The sequence below is a fragment of the Nerophis lumbriciformis genome, linkage group LG32 (assembly GCF_033978685.3).
Source record: "Nerophis lumbriciformis linkage group LG32, RoL_Nlum_v2.1, whole genome shotgun sequence".
NCBI classification, from domain to species: Eukaryota; Metazoa; Chordata; class Actinopteri; order Syngnathiformes; family Syngnathidae; genus Nerophis; species Nerophis lumbriciformis.
The window spans coordinates 19,545,766-19,565,681 of record NC_084579.2 but is presented as its reverse complement, the minus strand read 5'-3'; the positions used below and the strand labels follow the sequence as shown (position 1 = coordinate 19,565,681).

General features: G+C 39.4%; 1 protein-coding gene across 13 annotated transcripts in view; it reads right to left on the bottom strand.

The window, feature by feature from the left end:
• nedd4l (NEDD4 like E3 ubiquitin protein ligase) overlaps window positions 1-19,026 on the bottom strand; it is a 100,261-nt gene extending 81,235 nt beyond the window's left edge. For 7 of the 13 annotated variants that reach the window (XM_061927161.2, XM_061927163.2, XM_061927162.2 and 4 more), the window contains exons 1-2: window positions 18,659-19,026; window positions 3,580-3,653 (exon numbers count right to left, since the gene is read on the bottom strand). In XM_061927161.2, coding sequence (XP_061783145.1) covers window positions 3,580-3,653; window positions 18,659-18,703 — 119 coding nt within the window. In that variant the 5' untranslated portion in view covers window positions 18,704-19,026. The remainder of the gene's footprint in view (window positions 1-3,579; window positions 3,654-18,658) is intronic. The other 6 variants (XM_061927167.2, XM_061927169.2, XM_061927170.2 and 3 more) reach the window with 1 other exon arrangement.
• Window positions 19,027-19,916: the final 890 nt, after the last annotated feature.

Here is a 19,916-nt window from a genome sequence, read left to right as displayed (position 1 = left end):
CGGAGAGTGAGCTTCCGCAGCTAGTGGGTCCATGACGATGACAACTGTTTTGTTTAATCATCAGTTTTACTGCCGTGTTACAGACACCGTTTGATTAAAGGGGAACTGCACTTTTTTTGGAATTTTGCCTATCGTAAAGACACGTGTTCTTGTCTCTTACAATGCTTTTGAATGATTGGCTGAATTACAAAGATAGTTCTGTTCCCTTTTAAGGTTTGTAAAACATTTACAAATATCTAATTTCACTAGGTTCCCCCTACATGTACAGTAATTGATCGTGTTGCACTGTCACGGCAAGATACATTCCGCCACAACTTCAAAATAATTTGTTTTTTTTACATAAAAACATTTTTTTCTAACATGAACACAAATTTAAGTAATATATTTTATGGTAAATGTTAAATGGGTTATACTTGTATAGCGCTTTTCTACCTTCAAGGTACTCAAAGCGCTTTGACACTATTTCCACATTCACACACACACACACATTCACACACTGATGGCGGGAGCTGCCATGCAAGGCCCTAACCACGACCCATCAGGAGCAAGGGTGAAGTGTCTTGCTCAAGGACACAACAGACATGATGAGGTTGGTAGAAGGTGGGGATTGAACCAGGAACCCTCAGGTTGCTGGCACGGCCACTCTCCCAACCGCGCCACACCATCCCCATATATCATATATATGGATATTAATCAATCAATCAAAGTTTACTTTTATAGCCCTTAATTACAAATGTCTCAACAGGCTGCACAACGACATCCTCGGCTCAGATCCCACATTAGGGCAAGAAAAATCTCAACCCAATGGGAACAAGGAGAAACCTTGGAAGGGACCGCAGATGTGTGGATCACCCCTGGGTGACCGGTGCAATGAATGCCGAGTGGATACAGTTAATAATGTGAGAGTTCAGTTCATAGTGGGGCCAGCAGGGGATCCTGTACTATACTGTATATACCGTATTTTTCGGAGTATAAGTCGCTCCGGAGTATAAGTCGCACCGGCCGAAAATGCATAATAAAGAAGGAAAAAAACATATATAAGTCGCACTGGAGTATAAGTCGCATTTTTTGGGGAAATTTATTTGATAAAACCCAACATCAAGAATAGACATTTGAAAGGCAATTTAAAATAAAGAATAGTGAACAACAGGCTGAATAAGTGTACATTATATGAGGCATAAATAACCAACTGAGAACATGCCTGGTATGTTAACGTAACATATTATGGTAAGAGTCATTCAAATAACTATAACATATAGAACATGCTATACGTTTACCGAACAATCTGTCACTCCTAATCGCTAAATCCCATGAAATCTTATACATCTAGTCTCTTACGTGAATGAGCTAAATAATATTATTTTATATTTTACGGTAATGTGTTAATAATTTCACACACAAGTCGCTCCTGAGTATAAGTCGCAACCCCGGCCAAACTATGAAAAAAACTGCGACTTATAGTTCGAAAAATACGGTAGTCTATTATTTACGCACTATTTGCCATAATAAATTTGAAAAACATCTCAAATATAAAAATGTTCCACTGTGCTTTCTTAGGGGAAAAAAAGAAAAAAAGTATGTGCATCTAAATCGCCTGTCCGGAGCGTGATAGCTGGTCAAGCACCTAAACAGAGTTGACACCCTAAAGTAAGGAGAGAAAGTTGAAGAAAAAGGTATTTCAAATTAATTCATGCATTTCTTGTTCAAGCCTCAATCTGGCCTCAATCTTCTGACAGCGTGTGCGTCTTTAAAACTACTGTTGGGATGTCTCTTTGTAGAGTGTGAATTTTGATAATAATGATAACCGTGATAATTTTGGTCACAATAACCATGATAACATATCTACATACCGTGACATCCTTAGTCAGGACCTATTTCAACAAGTTCTCAACGTTGTTTTAATGTCTTCTGCCTGCTAGGTTAACTTGATGATTCAGCCCGTTAGCTTCCTTTGTTGCTAACAAACAATGGTAACTAGAGAGGGATTGAGTGTTATTGGAACTTGTGCTGTATTGCAATACTTACATCGCAAACAAAGAAGGCATTTTTGCAAAAGGTGGGTAGTATGCCTCATAATTGAATCACATCAACACAGGACTAAAATCAATCAATCAATCAAAGTTTACTTATATAGCCCTGAATCACAAATGTCTCAAAGATCTGCCAGCCAATTACAGCCTTTTCCACGTCGCTGCAACGCAAGGTTAGACTTTCTTTAGGCGTAGGCCACGTTACACAAGAGGATTTCGAGGGGGAAGACAGAGTGCGCCTTAACAAACAAGTTTTAGATAGAAAAGCACAGAAGCATGGAAATACCTAGTAAAGGAGAAACATGGAAGAAAAGGAGATGTGTGACAACCAGTGTCAAGCATAATGTCCTTCCATATTAACGGCGTTACTAACACACAAACAACTTTAACTACTACAGTGGAATAATTGACAACAAGTCAATGAAGTGATAATCATCTAATCCCAAAATACCCTGTTTGTAGGCAAGGAAAGATACAGCCACCAAAACACATTCAATCCCTGTATCAACCATACAGTAATTACTTACTGTTCCAAATAACACAACACAACAGATCATGAAACAAAAATTTAGCAAAGTTGGATCTTGACTAATTGTCAGGTGGTGACAGGTATGTGTCATTTGGGAAAATATAGGGAAAAAATAGAAAAGAAACCGGGGGGAAACAAGACAGGAACGTAACATGACAATACCTTAAAAGAAAAATGTATATGTAGCATTAACTTTAATATTGTGATCAAATAGGTTTTGTGGCTCCAACTGGGCTTTGATCTGGTTGAAACGGGCCCAAATGGCTCTTTTGATGCAAAAGGTTTCTTCTGACATAGGTAATGGCAATCTCGGGAAAACCTATCTGCGGCTTATCGTCCGGTACAGCCAATATATGTAGAAATATTTTTTCCTTCTAAAAATTGGTGGGTGCGGCCTAAATACCGGTGTGCTTTATATAAAATAAGGTAATAACATTAGTAAAAAATAATAAATAAATAAAAATTAACATATCATGGTGGTTAGATTATTACACTAATTTCCTTTGTTAAATTCAACCCAAAGCAAAGATTTGAATGTTTTGTTCAGATAGATTAGCATATATTGATTGACCTTATTTTGCTTTTAGTATCTTTAATATTCAAAATGTATCAACTTTAATTTTTCTGTATGTGGCGCTGACATCTCTGTTAGAACATCATTTTAAAAGTCTATTGTGCATAAAAGGGGACCTTTGACATTTTACGATTGTATTTCCATTATTTCCTATGGGGAAAAAAATTTCTGATTCAAATTAGAGGTTGACCTCAGTCCCTCATGGAATGAAAGGTTCCACTGTATAAGATGCAATCCAGCAAAAGTGTGACAAAGGTCGGTCATAAGGAGAGTCATGCATAGTAATCATTTGTTCAAATAGGAGTTAAAAGTCATTTTAAGCTGGGAAAAAGTAGTGAATGTTTATGCAAAATGGGCTGACAGGGTCAAAGAGCACGGAAGTCATTTGAGGCGCTTTTGTTTTCAGACGGCATATGACAAATAAAATAGGATTCTGTGAGACTCACCTGGCTCCGATGATGTCTTTCTTGGCCAGATCAATTCCGGCAATGACCTTAACACGCAGCACTCTGGTTTCATTCTGCAGAAGAAAGAGACATTGAATCAAACTATATGGGAGGAAATGATCCATTTAACTAAACCGCTTGAGAAAAAAATCCATTGCCAGTACCTACTCTAACCATTAACGCAAAATTACCCTGACCCAGATATATGCATTTGGTGGAAGTGAAGAGATGTGCACTATCCAGTTTGATAATGATTTTTTTTATACAGCAAGCACCACCTCGAAAATATTAGGCTTTTTACGTACTGTATCACAGTTTCTGCCATCTCAGATTGCTCTAATGGTTTAGGGTCAAACAAATGGCTTATACACACAAGTTGCAAAGTAAAAAATATGTCTAATAAAGTTGCATTTGTCAAAAAAAATTCCTACTTATTAAACATTTATTTTCAAATTGTACATACCAAAAAAAAGTCAAAGGATGCCGCAATTATTATTTATTTATTTACGATAAGGTGTCTAAATTAAAGATTTTATAGGTAGTACATTTAAATTTACAGCATTCTTGAATTATTTTAGGGGTTTGTGTTAAAGCCTTGTTAACTTTTGGCTAACAACATGTTTTATTGTATTTTCCTGGCCAGTCGTTCCAGACATTGAGGCGTTATGTCTATCTGCTTCATTGCAAACTGCAAAGAAATTAACTATGCTGTGTGTTTAAGTGTGTTGGAACTGGTTGCAAGTAGATATTTAACAGATACGGAGCATTTAAGGCTCATATTTGATAACTCACTTGAAGGAACATGTTGTGGAAGGCCATGCTGTGAGTTGTCCAGTGAAAGGTTGTACAAATACTTTCATGTACTGCTCACATGTATCGGAAACACACGCATTTTGCAGATACTAGTATTGGTGTAAGAGCAGCACAGTTATCTAGGCCTAGGCCGATATTCAATAAGTCAATTAACCAAACGATAAATTTAAATAATCTCGATAACTTTTCCGGCGTCAATAACCGACATGTACATGCATGTTTACGGGCTTCAAGAGGATTCACCCTATTGATCGTGCGTTACCATAGCGGAATGAAAAGTAGGGCGTGAATCCTCTTGTTATTCATTAAGGCCCACTCCTTAAACAAATAATTATTTAGCCTTAGCCCTGTATCAGCCACACTAAACCATTGTTTAAGGTTCCCCACCTTGGATAATTTTTACACGGGTAAGTGCGCCGTGTAGTTCTTGAATCTCCGGCTCTTAGCTTTGTATGGACTCATCGATCGTTTACAAACGGAGTTCGGGGAAGAAGTGACGTCAGAAAGACCGCGCTCCACACAGCAAGTGATGTCAGAAAGAACGCGCCACAGCCAGCCTCATAACAAGCGGTTTCGTAACTCTGAGCTAATCACTGGAGGCGAGTCATTCAGACACTGGAGGCGAGTCATTCAGACATGCCCGTGTTTTTCCTTCCGTCTGTACAGACGGTTATGGAAATCACAGATGAATACCTTAAGAGTAAGCGATTGCAGCTATTTCGGATACAACACTTCTCAGAACTTTAGAATATCCGGGTCAGCTGTGATTCTACTTACCAAAAAACTTTGTCCATTTGTCGAAGGAGAGACAACGAGAATGCGGGCTCCCGTGGATGTGATAAAAAAGGTAGCGTGTGCTTTGTATTACCTGGCCGCCGAGGGAAGACTACGGAAAACTGCCAATGCTTTTGGACTGGCAAAGCAGACTGTATTCCCAGTTTTCCCCTATGTTAAAAGACGGGCACATGAAGACGCACAGCCTTTGTCTCTACAGTCCACACCCACTGAGACGTTTAGTTAACAAGGTCGATGCAAACGAAACAGCGCCAACTGCTGTCCACTCACAGAAAGTGTGGTTCATTACATCGCTAAAGACATTAATACTGTACTGTTGAAAAACTAGAATTTTGAAAAACGCTGCAGACATTTGTCATGTTGTCAAGTCATGATGTTGTTGCTCGCTCGGAATCTGCCACACTAAAGTTTTTTTACGTAAGAACTGTTAATACAGCTGCTTATACTGTAGTGTTTATATTGTTACTCTGCATTTCAGTTAAAAAAGGCCACAACTTGATTGTCAGTTAAGTAATGTACAACTGTTCATCTGCCTACATGTTTAATATTGAAGCACAACTTTATTTGTGGATACTTTATTGAGCCATTGTATTCATTGTTTTGGTTATGTATATTTGAGAGTCCCTGAACTCCTCCTTAACAGAAACAAAACTGTTATATTGCTTTTGGTTGTGATTTTCATTTAAGTGCAAAATTTTGCTACCAGAGTATATTTTATTTTTCTTGTTTGTTTGTTTTATTTAACTCGGAGATTAAACAATTTACATGTCAATGAGGAATATGGATTTATTGCATTTGAAAAGATATACTTGCATTATTATGATCTATTATATTTACAACAGTTGTTAATTAGGTCTCAAAACAATGTAATAGTATTGTTCTAACGGTCGATCGCGGAGCGTGTGTCAGTCGATCGCCAGCCAGGCATTAAAAAAATAGTCCTAAAAATGAGTGATCATAAATCTTCACTATGACGTCACTTTCGTCACTTGATTGACATTCACAGCACCCGAGGGTCTTCTGAGATGACGCTGGCTGCTGCCAGCTCATTAACATTACCGACAGGAAGGCGAGAAACCGACTGCACAGTTGCACAATAAAAGCTCTGCTTCATCCTGCCTGCGCTAACAAAATAAGAGTCTCAGAAAGCTGGCGTGCACAAGCTAGCAAGCTACGGAGTTTGCCGCCAATGTATTTCTTGTAAAGTGTATACAGAGGAGTATGGAAGCTGGACAAATAAGATGCCAAAAACCAACCACTTTCATGTGGTATTGGACAGAAAGGAGGACTTTTTTTCTCCTCCATTCGAAAATGCGGACGTTATCCGCACCACTGTCTGATTTCAATCAATGCAAGTCATCAGAATCAGGTAATACACCAACTTATATTCTTGTCTTCATGAAAGAAAGGAATCTATGTGTTAAACATGCTTGTATTATCTTTAAACACCTTTAACTTATTAACAATATTAACTATATGTGTTAAACATGCTTGTATTATCATTAAACACTTTTAACTTATTAACAATATTAACCATATGTGTTAAACATGCTTGTATTATCATTAAACACCTTTAACTTGTTAACAATATTAACTATATGTGTTAAACATGCTTGTATTATCTTTAAACACCTTTAACTTATTAACAATATTAACTATGTGTTAAACATGCTTGCATTATCTTTAAACACCTTTAACTTATTAATACAATGCTTGTATTATCATTAAACACCTTTAATTTATTAACAATATTAACTATGTGTTAAACATGCTTGCATTATCTTTAAACACCTTTAACTTATTAACAATACAATACTTGTATTATCATTAAACACCTTTAACTTATTAACAATACAATGCTTGTATTATCATTAAACACCTTTACCTTGTTAACAAAAACATATATTTCATAAATAAGTAAATATAAATTATATATATGAATGAGGTAGATCCCCACGACTTGATCAATTGAAAAGTAGCTCGCCTGTCCTAGATCAAGATTTGTTATTGGCCCAGGCCAACAGTTATCATTATCAGCTCACTGTTAAATGTAAAATTAAAAATGATTTCATTATTTAACAAATTACCTTTAACTCATGAACACACACTAAAGTATTAAAAATCGGTACAGTTGAGTACCGGGAATCAATATGATTACCAGATACAGGAAATCATTACCATATCGGTTCAAATGTGAAAAGTAACCACCTGCCCTTAGAGGTTTTTTATTTGTCTAACATGGACCACTCATAAAAGCAATATATTACTAAATACTTTTATTTTTGCCGTTTTAAAAGTGACAAAGTACTCCAACAAGCTATGTTATTTTTACTTGTGACCGGTTGCGTACAGTTGCTGCAGGGAACATGTTTACAGTCTTGTGACAATTTGTGTAGTTGTGGTGAACGGCTGAAGACGAGCCAAGCCTCATTTAAGTTCATTATGCTGACACGCCCAGAACCTTCTACCTTCTAATAATGACTGACAGGAAAAAGCCAACACAAACTGCTATATAGGAAAGACAAAATTAAACGTTAGCCAACTAGCATTAGTGAATAAACAGCCCTGGTTTCTGCAGTTCTACTGTTATAAAAACATATATGGAAATGAAGAAATAAAGTGTGAAAGACAGTGCTGAGAAGAAGTGCATGATATTAATTGAATTAAAAAATAAACCATCCATCCATCCATTTTCTACCGCTTATGCCCATGTTTTTTATTTTTTCATTAAGCCTGTCGCCGACATGGCAAAGCAATTTGAGCGTACCACTGCTGGTCTGCACCAGACTGAAACAGAACGCCAGCCAAGAATGTTAAAAATACTACCTAAACAGCAGACATGTATCCATGAAAATATAGAAAAGCTGCTGATGCTGTGTTTGACTGAGAAGCAGCTGAAGTAGAAACCGTGGAAGTCTACTCTCTAAAGTAAATGCTGCACATTAATATTACATTACATCATAAAACTAGCAGTTTTTTTCTATTGTATTGTTTTTATACATTTTTTTTTTTAATCTAAAAGTGGGTTTTTCTTTTTAAAAAGGCATGTTCCATGTTAAAATGACGCTGTTTTGGGGTGTCAAGCACTAATTAAATGGAGTTCAATAACCATATTTTTCTACTATACGCCGCTACTTTTTTCCCAAGCTTTGAACCCCTGCGGCTTAAACAAATGTGCAGCCAATCTATGGATTTTTCTTTGCTAAAGGCTAAATTATGGAATGGATTAAGCAAAGAAATCAAACAATGTACTAAACAGGGTTTCCCTGGACTGCCAAAATACTTGTGGCGTGGTTGAGTGGTATTGGGCGTGGTCACATGACGTCATCGAGTAATTTGCTTTTTGTTAAAAAGGCTCAAAATGTATACATACATTTAAAAACAAAACTTATTTTATTAATTAGTAGTACAAATGTAGGTTGATTGGCAACACTAAATTGGCCCTAGTGTGTGAATGTGAGTGTGAATGTTGTCTGTCTATCTGTGTTGGCCCTGTGATGAGATGGTGACTTGTCCAGGGTGTACCCCGCCTTCCGCCCGAATGCAGCTGAGATAGGCTACAGCACCCCCCGCGACCCCATAAGGGACAAGCGGTAGAAAATGGATGGATGGATGGATAGTAATACAAATGTTTTATTGTTTTGCCATATTTTCAATTGTTGTTGCTTATTGTACAATGTACTTTGTTGAGAATTTTTCAAGTGTCTTTAGCCTTTTAAAGAGTTTTTAATTAAAACAAGTAGGAACAAATCTAGCATCTTTTTATGGTGTCATTATAAAATGTAGTCGTGTATAGAGACTACTTCTGTCCCTCAAAGTCCCTGACGAAATGTGAGCTGCAGCGAGCATGACATCACTCTTGCTTTGCACTGTTGCTCTTAAAGAGCCACCACTGTCCTTTTAATATTTTCACATTTTGTAGATGGCTGCCGCAGGTATATCTGGGATATATTAAAATGACGTCAACATTGCAGACATGCTGACAACGCTCCACACATTGGCGTGTGTTTTTGGTAATCAAAGTTGTTTTGCGGTGGTGGAGTTTTCAGGACATCACTTATCAATAGTACGAAAATAATAGGCTATATATATATATATATATATATATCAATTCATACTGTAACGACCAGCTGGCGTTATTGTTTTATGTTCGTGTGGCTTGGTTTTGATGTCAGTTTATCCCAAGATTGAAAACACACAATCCATGTCGGAAAGGTGATTGGCGAAGAATAAGGAAGTGTCGTTGTGTGTCCGAGGAAACGCGGAACCACAAGACGAAAGTGTTTGCATGGGAGGTAAAACCTGTTGGAATTGTGCCATACATTATATTACTTTAAATTGGTTTCCAAGTAAAAAAACAAAACTTATTTTCAAGCCGTGGCGGCACACCACATTCAATTACATTAAGGGCAAACCCTGCTAAAATAATCCACTTAAAAAATGTTTACAAAGTACAAGGAAGAAAAATCCCGATTGACATCTTGAACATGATTAAAAAAGGAGACGGCGTGGTGAGGTTGGGAGAGTGGCCGTGCCAGCAACCTGAGGGTTCCTGGTTCGATCCCCAGCTTCTACCAACCTAGTCACGTCCGTTGTGTCCTTGAGCAAGACACTTCACCCTTGCTCCTGATGGGTCGTGGTTAGCGCCTTGCATGGCATCTCCCGCCATCAGTGTGTGAATGTGTGTGTGAATGGGTGAATGTGGAAATAGTGTCAAAGCGCTTTGAGTGCCTTGAAGGTAGAAAAGCGCTATACAAGTATAACCCATTTACCATTTAACATCTTACTCATCTCATAAAGTATGAATAAAGACAGCAATTACTTTTCTGTTTTGTGTGATCAGCCTTTTCACTGCTGTTTGGAAACAGTAAAGGTATGTACATAAACATTTACAAAATATTTATATGTAAATACATCATTTCACAACAAAACTGGTAAATATCTGCGGCTAATATATAAAAAAAAAAATTTTCTTCTCAAATTTAGTCGGTGCGGCTTATAAACCAGTGTCTTAGTCTGAAAAATAAGGTCATTTTAATGGGAGACGTTGATTTGAACCAAATAAGATCAAGAGTTGAGGTACTACTGTATATGTCATTACTAATTAATTACTCATTTAACTCTTTGCCACTGGAGTTAAAGTCACAGTCGGACATAACGTTTTTCTCCACAAAAATCAAAAAGTGGCTTAAAGAAAAACAGAAGTGTGTAGTGTGGACAACTGGGGCCAATTATTTTCAAAATGTTTTTATTTTTGTACCTGTCTTAATCTTTTTGTATATATTTTACACTTTTCTCAACTTTCTTTTTTTTTTTAAGCCTAACCAGTGGCAAGGGTTGCAAATTAGCCTGTGGCTAGAATACCTATGTACGTTCATATCGGTTACCTGTGGGTAGCAATGTTTAATTGTACTGTCCCTGTCAAATAAATACATAAATAAAAATAAATAATTATATTTTTTGGAATAGGCAGGATGTGATAGAGAACCTATGCTCTTTGAACACCAACGCAGTAATGCATATTTTTGCAAGACCCTGCTTTAGGCACATTATTAAAGTCATTCATCAGAACCTGCTCCTCTGACCCACTTAACTGAGGCTATGTCTACACTAAGTTGTTCAACCCCTTAAACCAATGTTTTTCAACCACTGTGCCGCGGCACACTAGTGCCGTGAGATGTAGTCTGGTGTGCCGTGGGAGATTATCTAATTTGACATATTTGGGTTGAAAACATTTTTTGCAAACCATTAATTATAGTCTGCAAATGATGTGTTGTTGTTGAGTGTCTAGAGCTCGGCAGAGTAACCGTGTAAGACTCTTCCATATCAGTAAGTGGCAGCCGGTAGCTAATTGCTTTGTAAATGCAGGTAAAAAGGTGTCTTATGCTTAAGCCAAAAATTAAAAAAAAGGTGAGTGCCCCTAAGAAAAGGCATTGAAGCTTAGGGAAGGCTATGCAGAATGAAAGTAAAACTGAACTGGCTACAAAGTAAACAAAAACAGAATGCTGGATGACAGCAAAAACTTACTGTGGAGCAAATACGGCGTCCACAATGTACATCTGAACATGACATGACAATCAACAATGTCCCTGCAAAGAAGGATAAAAACAACTGGAATATTCTTGATTGCTAAAACAAAGTAGATGCGGGAAATATAAGATATGAAACTGCTACAGGAAAATACCAACAAAAGAGAAAAAGCCACCAAAATAGGAGCGCAAGACAAGAACTAAAACACTACACACAGGAAAACAGCAAAAAACTAAAAATAAGTCAGGGTGTGATGTGACGTGACAGGTCGTGACAGTACACCTACTTTGAGACAAGAGCTATATTGATGCATGCTTGGTTATGCTTTAAAGGGGAACATTATCACAATGTCAAAATGGTTAAAACCATTAAAAATCAGTTCCCAGTGGCTTATTATATTTTTCGAATTTTTTTTCAAAATTTTACCCATCACGCGATATCCCTAAAAAAAGCTTCAAAGTGCCTGATTTTAACCATCGTTATAAACACCCGTCCATTTTCCTGTGACGTCACATAGTGAAGCCAACACAAACAAACATGGCGGAAAGAACAGCAAGCTATAGCGACATTAGCCCGGATTCAGACTCGGATTTCAGCGGCTTAAGCGATCCAACAGATTACGAATGAATTGAAACGGATGGTTGTAGTGTGGAGGCAGGTAGCGAAAACGAAATTGAAGAAGGAACTGAAGCTATTGAGCCATATCGGTTTGAACCGTATGCAAGCGAAACCGACAAAAACGACACGACAGCCAGCGACACGTGAGAAAGCGAGGACGAATTCAGCGATCGCCTTCTAACCAACGATTGGTATGTGTTTGTTTGGCATTAAAGGAAACTAACAACTATGAACTAGGTTTACAGCATATGAAATACATTTGGCAACAACATGCACTTTGAGAGTGCAGACAGCCCAATTTTCATCAATTAATATATTCTGTAGACATACCCTCATCCGCGCTCTTTTCCTGAAAGCTGATCTGTCCAGTTTTGGAGTTGATGTCAGCAGGCCAGGGAAGCTAGGGTCGATAGGGGGTTTAGCTCGCTCGTCTGCGGGAACAAACTGCCGCCATTGCTTGCCGTGCTACCGAGGTCCTTTGTCCCTGAATTGCTCACACACTCCGGCAGATTCAATGGGGGTCTGGCGGCAGATTTCTTTGACTTTATCGTTGGAAATGCATCTGCTTTGAGTGTCGCAGGATATCCACACATTCTTGCCATCTCTGTCGTAGCATAGCTTTCGTCGGTAAAGTGTGCGAGGCAAACGTCCAATTTCTTGCCACTTTCGCATCTTTGGGCCACTGGTGCAACTTGAATCTGTCCCTGTTCGTGTTGTTACACCCTTCGACAACACACCGACGAGGCATGATGTCTCCAAGATAAGGAAAACAGTCGAAAAAACGGAAAATAACAGAGCTGATTTGACTCGGTGTTTGAGAAAATGGCGGATTGCTTCCCGATGTGACGCCACGTTGTGACATCATCGCTCCGAGAGCGAATATTAGAAAGGCGTTTAATTCGCCAAAATTCACCCATTTAGAGTTCGGAAATAGGTTAAAAAAATATATGGTCTTTTTTCTGCAACATCAAGGTATATATTGACGCTTACATAGGTCTGGTGATAATGTTCCCCTTTAAAGTCATATCCAACAATTGCGACAATGACCTTTAACTGTCAACTGAGTTTATGATTTCTGCTGGTGGTGTGCCTCCCGATTTTTTCAACGCAAAAAATGTGCCTTGGCTCAAAAAAGGTTGAAAAAGACTGCCTTAAACAAATAATTATTTAACCTAAGCCCTGTTTCAGCCACACTAAACCATAGTTTAATGTCCCCCTCCTCGAACAATATTTTATACAGGTAAGTGCGCCGTGTATTTCTTGAATCTCCGGCTCTTAGCTTTGTATGGACTCATTAAAACTGAGTTCGGAGAGGAAGTGACGCCAGAAAGACCGCGCCCCACACAGGAAGTGACGTCAGAAAGAACGCGCCACAGCCAGCTTCATAATGAAGCAGTTTCGTAACTCGGAGGTAACCACTGGAAATATGGAGGCGAGTCATCCAGACATGCCGTGTTTCTCCTTCCGTCTGTACAGACGCTTGTGGAAATCACACATGAATACCTTGAGTGAAGGAAACGCGCGATTGCAGCTATTTCGGATATAACACTTCTCAAGACGGCAAGAGAACTTTCGAAAGTCAAGATCAGCTGTGATAGTACTTACCGAAAAACTTTGTCCATTTGACGAAGGATAGTCAACGAGAATGCGAGCTCCCGTGGATGTGATAAAAAAGGTAGCGTGTGCTTTGCATTACCTGGCCGTCGAGGGAAGACTACGGAAAACAGCGAATGCTTTTGGACTGGCAAAGCAGACTGTATCAGTTATTGTCCGCCATGTATGTCGCGGACTCAACGTCTACGTCCAGAGTATATAAAGTCATCAAAAACGAATGGGCGATGAAGGTGAAGGCAAAAGAATGAGGCGTGTCCTGACAAGATAACTAGGTCCCGAGATTGATTGATGTAAAATGTTCTTAGTCACATTGTTTACTTTCACGTGTCCAATAAAGATTTGATTAATGTATGATGGCTCAGGTGTGATTCACTACAATAGGGAACCACAGCACACTGGATTCCAGTTAATTGAAATACCACAACACTGGATATTGTTCAGATAAGTTAAATTTAAGAACTTGCACACAAAGCAACACTGGAGGTGACTATGACGTGCGCATTTTCCGCGCATGCGTACTAAGTCGCGTTGCGCCGGCTGACGGAGGGGGGAAGGGGGTCTTAAACGACCATTGTGTGTGTGTGTGTGTGTGTGTGTGGACAAGGATAAGGTTAAGTGGGATTTACCCTGGATAACCTTAGCCGGGGGCCTGAGATAGATGACAAGTGTTAAGCTAACAATCGTGCATCTTTTGCTGCATGCATGACAAATCCATACGATGGACATACGTCCTTGTAAATAGTTGTAACAGGTAATGTTATACCATATAGACCAGTGTTTTTCAACCACTGTGCCATGGCACACTAGCGTACCGTGAGATATTGTCTGGTGTGCCGTGGGAGATGATGTAATTTCACCTAATTGGGTTAAAAATATTTTTGGCAAACCAGTAATTAGAATCCGCAAATAATGTGCCGTTGTTGAGTGTCTGTGCTGTCTGGAGTAACCGGGGCGGCATGGCGTAGTGGGTAGAGCGGCCGTGCCAGAAACCTGAGGGTTTCAGGTTCGCTCCCCGCCTCAAATCGCTGCCCTTGGGCAAGACACTTCACCCTTGCCCCCAGTGCCGCTCACACTGGTGAATGAAAGAAGAATGACAGGTGGTAAAAAATGGATGGATGTTTTATGTTCGAGTTTCTGCAAAATAGCCACCCTTTGCTCCGATTACTGCTTTGCACACTCTTGGCATTCTCTCCATGAGCTTTAAGAGGTAGTCACCTGAAATGGTTTTCACCTCACAGGTGTGCCTTATCAGGGTTCATGAGTGGAATTTCTTGCTTTATCAATGGGGTTGGCACTAGGGCTGGGCGATATATCGATATACTCAATATATCGCGGGTTTGTCTCTGTGCGATATAGAAAATGACTATATCGTGATATTCGAGTATATGTTCTCACGCAGTTGCTTTTAGCTGCGGGCATTACACTACAGTCGTTTCTCCCTCTTTCTTGTCTCTCCTTCTCACAGAGACTTAAAACAAGCGCACCTTCTTACATACGTCACATGTGCAACGTCACACGCTCCCGCGGAGCAGAGAGGTAGCGAAATAGTAACATTAGCTGTCATGCTAACGGAGTGGTGCGAGTGGTAATACGAGAGAGAAAAGGTGCGAATCTGGTAACAAATGGAGGAAGAATTAATTCCCAGGAAAAACAGCACAGGGTCCATCGTCTGGCGGTGGTTTGGCTTCAAGCGGGAATATGTCGAACAATTATGCAGCAAAAGCGTTGCTACTACAAGTAGCACCACTGCTAATTTGTAGCATCATTTGAAAAGTCACCCGCTAGAGAATGAAGAGTGCTTGAAACGCCGCATGTCGACACCTCCGTCACACCCACAAAACGCCGAAGCAACCATTTCCACATCAACACCGTAGGACATATACTATTTGATATGCAGCTCATTTTTATGTGAAGTGAATTGAATTGTATTTATATAGCGCTTTTCTCTAGTGACTCAAAGCGCTTTACATAGTGAAACCCAATATCTAAGTTACATTTAAACCAGTGTGGGTGGCACTGGGAGCAGGTGGGTAAAGTGTCTTGCCCAAGGACACAACAGCAGTGACTAGGATGGCGGAAGCAGGGATCGAACCTGCAACCCTCAAGTTGCTGGCACGGCCGCTCTACCAACCGAGCTATACCGCCAACATATATGATATATATGTGACACTTATTGAAATGTCTTGTGTGACATCATGCACAAAAGTGCACTTTATTTGTTTTAAACTATTGTAGTGGCATTCTGTACAAAAAATACACTTTAATTTAGTGTTGTTTTCATATGTCATCTTAGTGATATCATGCACAAAAGTGCACTAATAACTTGTTTTAAAATGTCTCTGACAATCTTGCACTTTCTGTTTTGAAATAACATGAATGTTTGTGCCACTGCTTAATAACTGTTTAATAAATACAGTTTTGGTAAATTACTTAGTTGTGATTTCCCTCTCTGCATGAAAGTTTAAAATGAGCATATATTAATGAAGTATGAACAAGAATGTTTTAATGTAGACACATAGAATCATCATACTGCTGAGATTATATGCATCCAGTGTTCATTCAAGGCTAAGGCAAAATATCGAGATATACATCGTGTATCGTGACATGGCCTAAAAATATCGTGATATTAATAAAAGGCCATATCGCCCAGCCCTAGTTGGCACCATCAGTTGTGTTGTGAATGAGAAGGTGTGTCCAAACGTTTGGCCTGTACTGTACAGCTGTACACCTGAACAGTTTTTTCCCCTCGGCCATCAAGCACATGAACAATAACTCCTAACAGTAGCTCCTTTGAATTCCTTCTAAGTCTATAACAAGATCTGATAGCTCGGTTACAGCTCTTGTTATTACCAAATCTGTGTTATATGTGTTTTATGTTGCACGATTGCATCAAGAAAAATTCCTAGTTTGTGAACCCGTTCTCAAACAATGGCAATAAAACGATTCGGATTCTGATATAAATATACCTATATACCAGTGACGTGCAGTCAGGGGAGGCAGGTGAGGCGGGGCCTCACGTGCCATCATGGAAAGAAAAAAAAAGTAAATAAAAAATTAAATTCCATCGAGACTTTTAAAACTGAAGAACGATAAGGAAGACTTCTATAAACAAGTTATCGATGCTTTTGTTCAGAAGGAGCTGCGCATGGACTTCATTTATAAGTAAAGGTAAGACCATAAAAAAGTTTTTTTTTTTTTTAAATGTGCTTTTTTGTGTGCTACAGTTTGTATGTGTAAAGTTAAAGTTAAGTTAAAGTACCAATGATTGTCACACACACACTAGTTGTGGTGAAATTTGTCCTCTGCATTGACCCATCCCCTTGATCACCCACTGGGAGGTGAGGGGAGCAGTGGTGATTTAACCCCCAATTCCAACCCTTGATGCTGAGTGCCAAGCAGGGAAGAATGCTGGTATGAGATTTTAAACATAACCCGTTAACTGCTGCCAATCAAATGGTGAATAAGATACTCTTTAGGGTTCATATGTTTGTAAATCTGGCTGTGATGAAGTCAGTGCCTCACCAGCCATGAACCTCTCCGCACGTCACTGCTATATACACATCAGTGACGTGCGGTGAGGTTGATGGCTGGTGAGGCACTGACTTCATCACAGTCAGATTTACAAACATATGAACCCTAAAGAGTATCTTATTCACCATTTGATTGGCAGCAGTTAACGGGTTGTGTTTAAAAGCTCATACTAGCATTCTTCCCTGCTTGGGACTCAGCATCCAGGGTTGGAATTGGGGGTTAAATCACCAAAAATTATTCCTGGGCGCGGCGCCGCTTCTGCCCACTGCTCTCCTCACCTCCCAGGGGGTGATCAAGGGATGGGTCGAATGCAGAGGACAAATTTCACCACACCTATTGTGTGTGACAATCATTGGTACTTTAACTTAACTTTAACTTTACACATACAAACTGTAGCACACAAAAAAGCACATTTAATTAAAAAAACGTTATTATGGTCTTACCTTTACTTATAAATGCGGGAACAGTGGTGTTCGTGTTGGAGGAGTTGTGAATGAATGAAATATGAAAGCCGTGCTGCAGTCTGCAGGTGTACCTAAAGTGTCCCTGCAGTCGTTCACGGCTCCTCCGGCGCGAGCAATGTTGTTTTTGCACTTTTTGGCTTCTTGTTAAGTGACTTTTTTTGGGTGGATTCGGTCTTGCACGTGGAGGGTTTGGGTGTGGGCTTTGGTTGGTGTGGCGCTCCCGTCGGGGGGTGCATTCTGCGGCGGGGGTGCATTAACCGGCACCAGGAGGCGGGATTACTGCGAGCCTCACACAGTGCGTCTTCGCAGCAGTTTTATGATTGCTCAGCACAAGAAATACGTTACACACATACAGTTGTTGACAAAATACACTGTACATTATATACCTCAGCTAACTAAACTATGGAAATGTATAATATAGTTCATATAGCAATACGGTCTCACTGCACAGCAGGCCAGCAGTTAGCCGAGTCATTGCGCAATCCATGGTGAGGCACAACTGAGTGACGTGCCTCAACTGGCTGCTGATCACCGCACCGTCTCTTCACAGTATTTGAACGGCAAATGTGAAAATTCAGCGATTTTGAATAAAAATAATCGAAAACTGGTGAAGTTAAATGGAAAATAACTTTATAGTATAATCACTGAATACATATAACAATTTAATGAATTTGTTTTCTTTTTACATTTTTTTTCTTTCCATGATGGAAGGTGAGGCCCCGCTTCACCTGCCTCTAGTGACCGCACGTCACTGATACACATCCATAAACAAGCTTATTGGTGTGTTTAGTGGGACAGGCGAAAGTTAAATCGGAGAAAATGCGGTAGTTTATAAATTAATTATTGTTTCTGTGCGGCCCGGTAGCAAATGTGTCACAGACCGGTACCGGTCCCCGGATCGGTGGTTGGGGACCACTGATATAAACAACACGTTATCTACTATGTGTATGCACATCTGGGCTGCACATAATGTCCCGTGCATTGATTTAAACCGTGCAGATTAAAATCCTCTTTGGCAGGGGTGATGGTGTAAAAATAAGATGAGGTAAAGTAGAAAAGAGGACGTAACTGACAGCTGCCTGCACATTACTATGGAATGTGGGTGAGGGCTCGTTAGCTTTGACCACCGGCTAACGCTAGCCTCCGTGTTGTCGCTGCTCTCTCGCCGTCCTGCAGCACACTATCGAGCAAGCTTTACGGCTTTACGTGCTTACCTCGTCCTCTGAAAGTCCATATATCGGCTCGTAATTCGTAGCCATAAAGCCAGCGATCCCCAGCGATACGCCGCTAAACAGAAGGCTAGCTGGCTAGCTAGCGGCAAACAATAAAAGTCCCACTTTGCTGCTTCTCTCTCTCTCACGCGCCGTGTCGTGTGTGGTCGGTGGTTGAAAGTCCAACGCTTTTTGAGACCACGACGTCGCAGTGGGAAGCGAAGGCGGCTTTAGCGTCCAAAATACACACTCGCCAGCGTGTCCACCGGTTCAGAACGCAACCTGGCGTGTTTACATCCACCACAGCGGTTTGCCAGAGACGAGATCGCTTTTGTCAACTCCGAGCGGCCCCCACCCCTCCTCCTCGGGAAATATTGTGACACTTTGACATGGATAGTCTCAGCCAATCACGCATCAGGTATGCATGATTGATGGCATTGTTGACCAATGAGAGGCGCTCTTAAGTTTCGCACACACCCAGTTTCAATGTATAGAGCAGCGGTCACCAACGCAGTGCCCGCGGGCACCAGGTCGCCCGTAAGGACCAGATGATGATTCTAAAAATAGCTCAAATAGCAGCACTTACCAGTGAGCTGCCTCTATTTTTTAAATTGTATTTATTTACTAGCAAGCTGGTCTCGCTTTGCTCGACATTTTTAACTCTAAGAGACAAAACTCAAATAGAATTTGAAAATCCAAGATAATATTTTAAAGACTTGGTCTTCACTTGTTTAAATAAATTCATTCATTTTTTTACTTTGCTTCTTATAACTTTCAGAAAGACAATTTTAGAGAAAAAAATACAACCTTAAAAATGATTTTAGGATTTTTAAACACATATACCTTTTAAATTCCTTCCTCTTCTTTCCTGACAATTTAAATCAATGTTCAAGTAAAACATTTTTTTTTTATTGTAAAGAATAATAAATACATTTTAATTTAATTCTTCATTTTAGCTTCTGTTTTTTCGACGAAGAATATTTGTGAAATATTTCTTCAAACTTATTATGATTAAAATTCAAAAAAATTATTCTGGCAAATCTAGAAAATCTGTAGAATCAAATATAAATCTTATTTCAAAGTCTTTTGAATTTTTGTTCTGGAAAATCTCGAAGAAATAATGATTTGTCTTTGTTAGAAATATAGCTTGGTCCAATTTATTATATATTCTAACAAAGTGCAGATTGGATTTTAACCTGTTTAAAACATGTCATCAAAATTCTAAAATTAATCTTAATCAGGAAAAATTACTAATAATGTT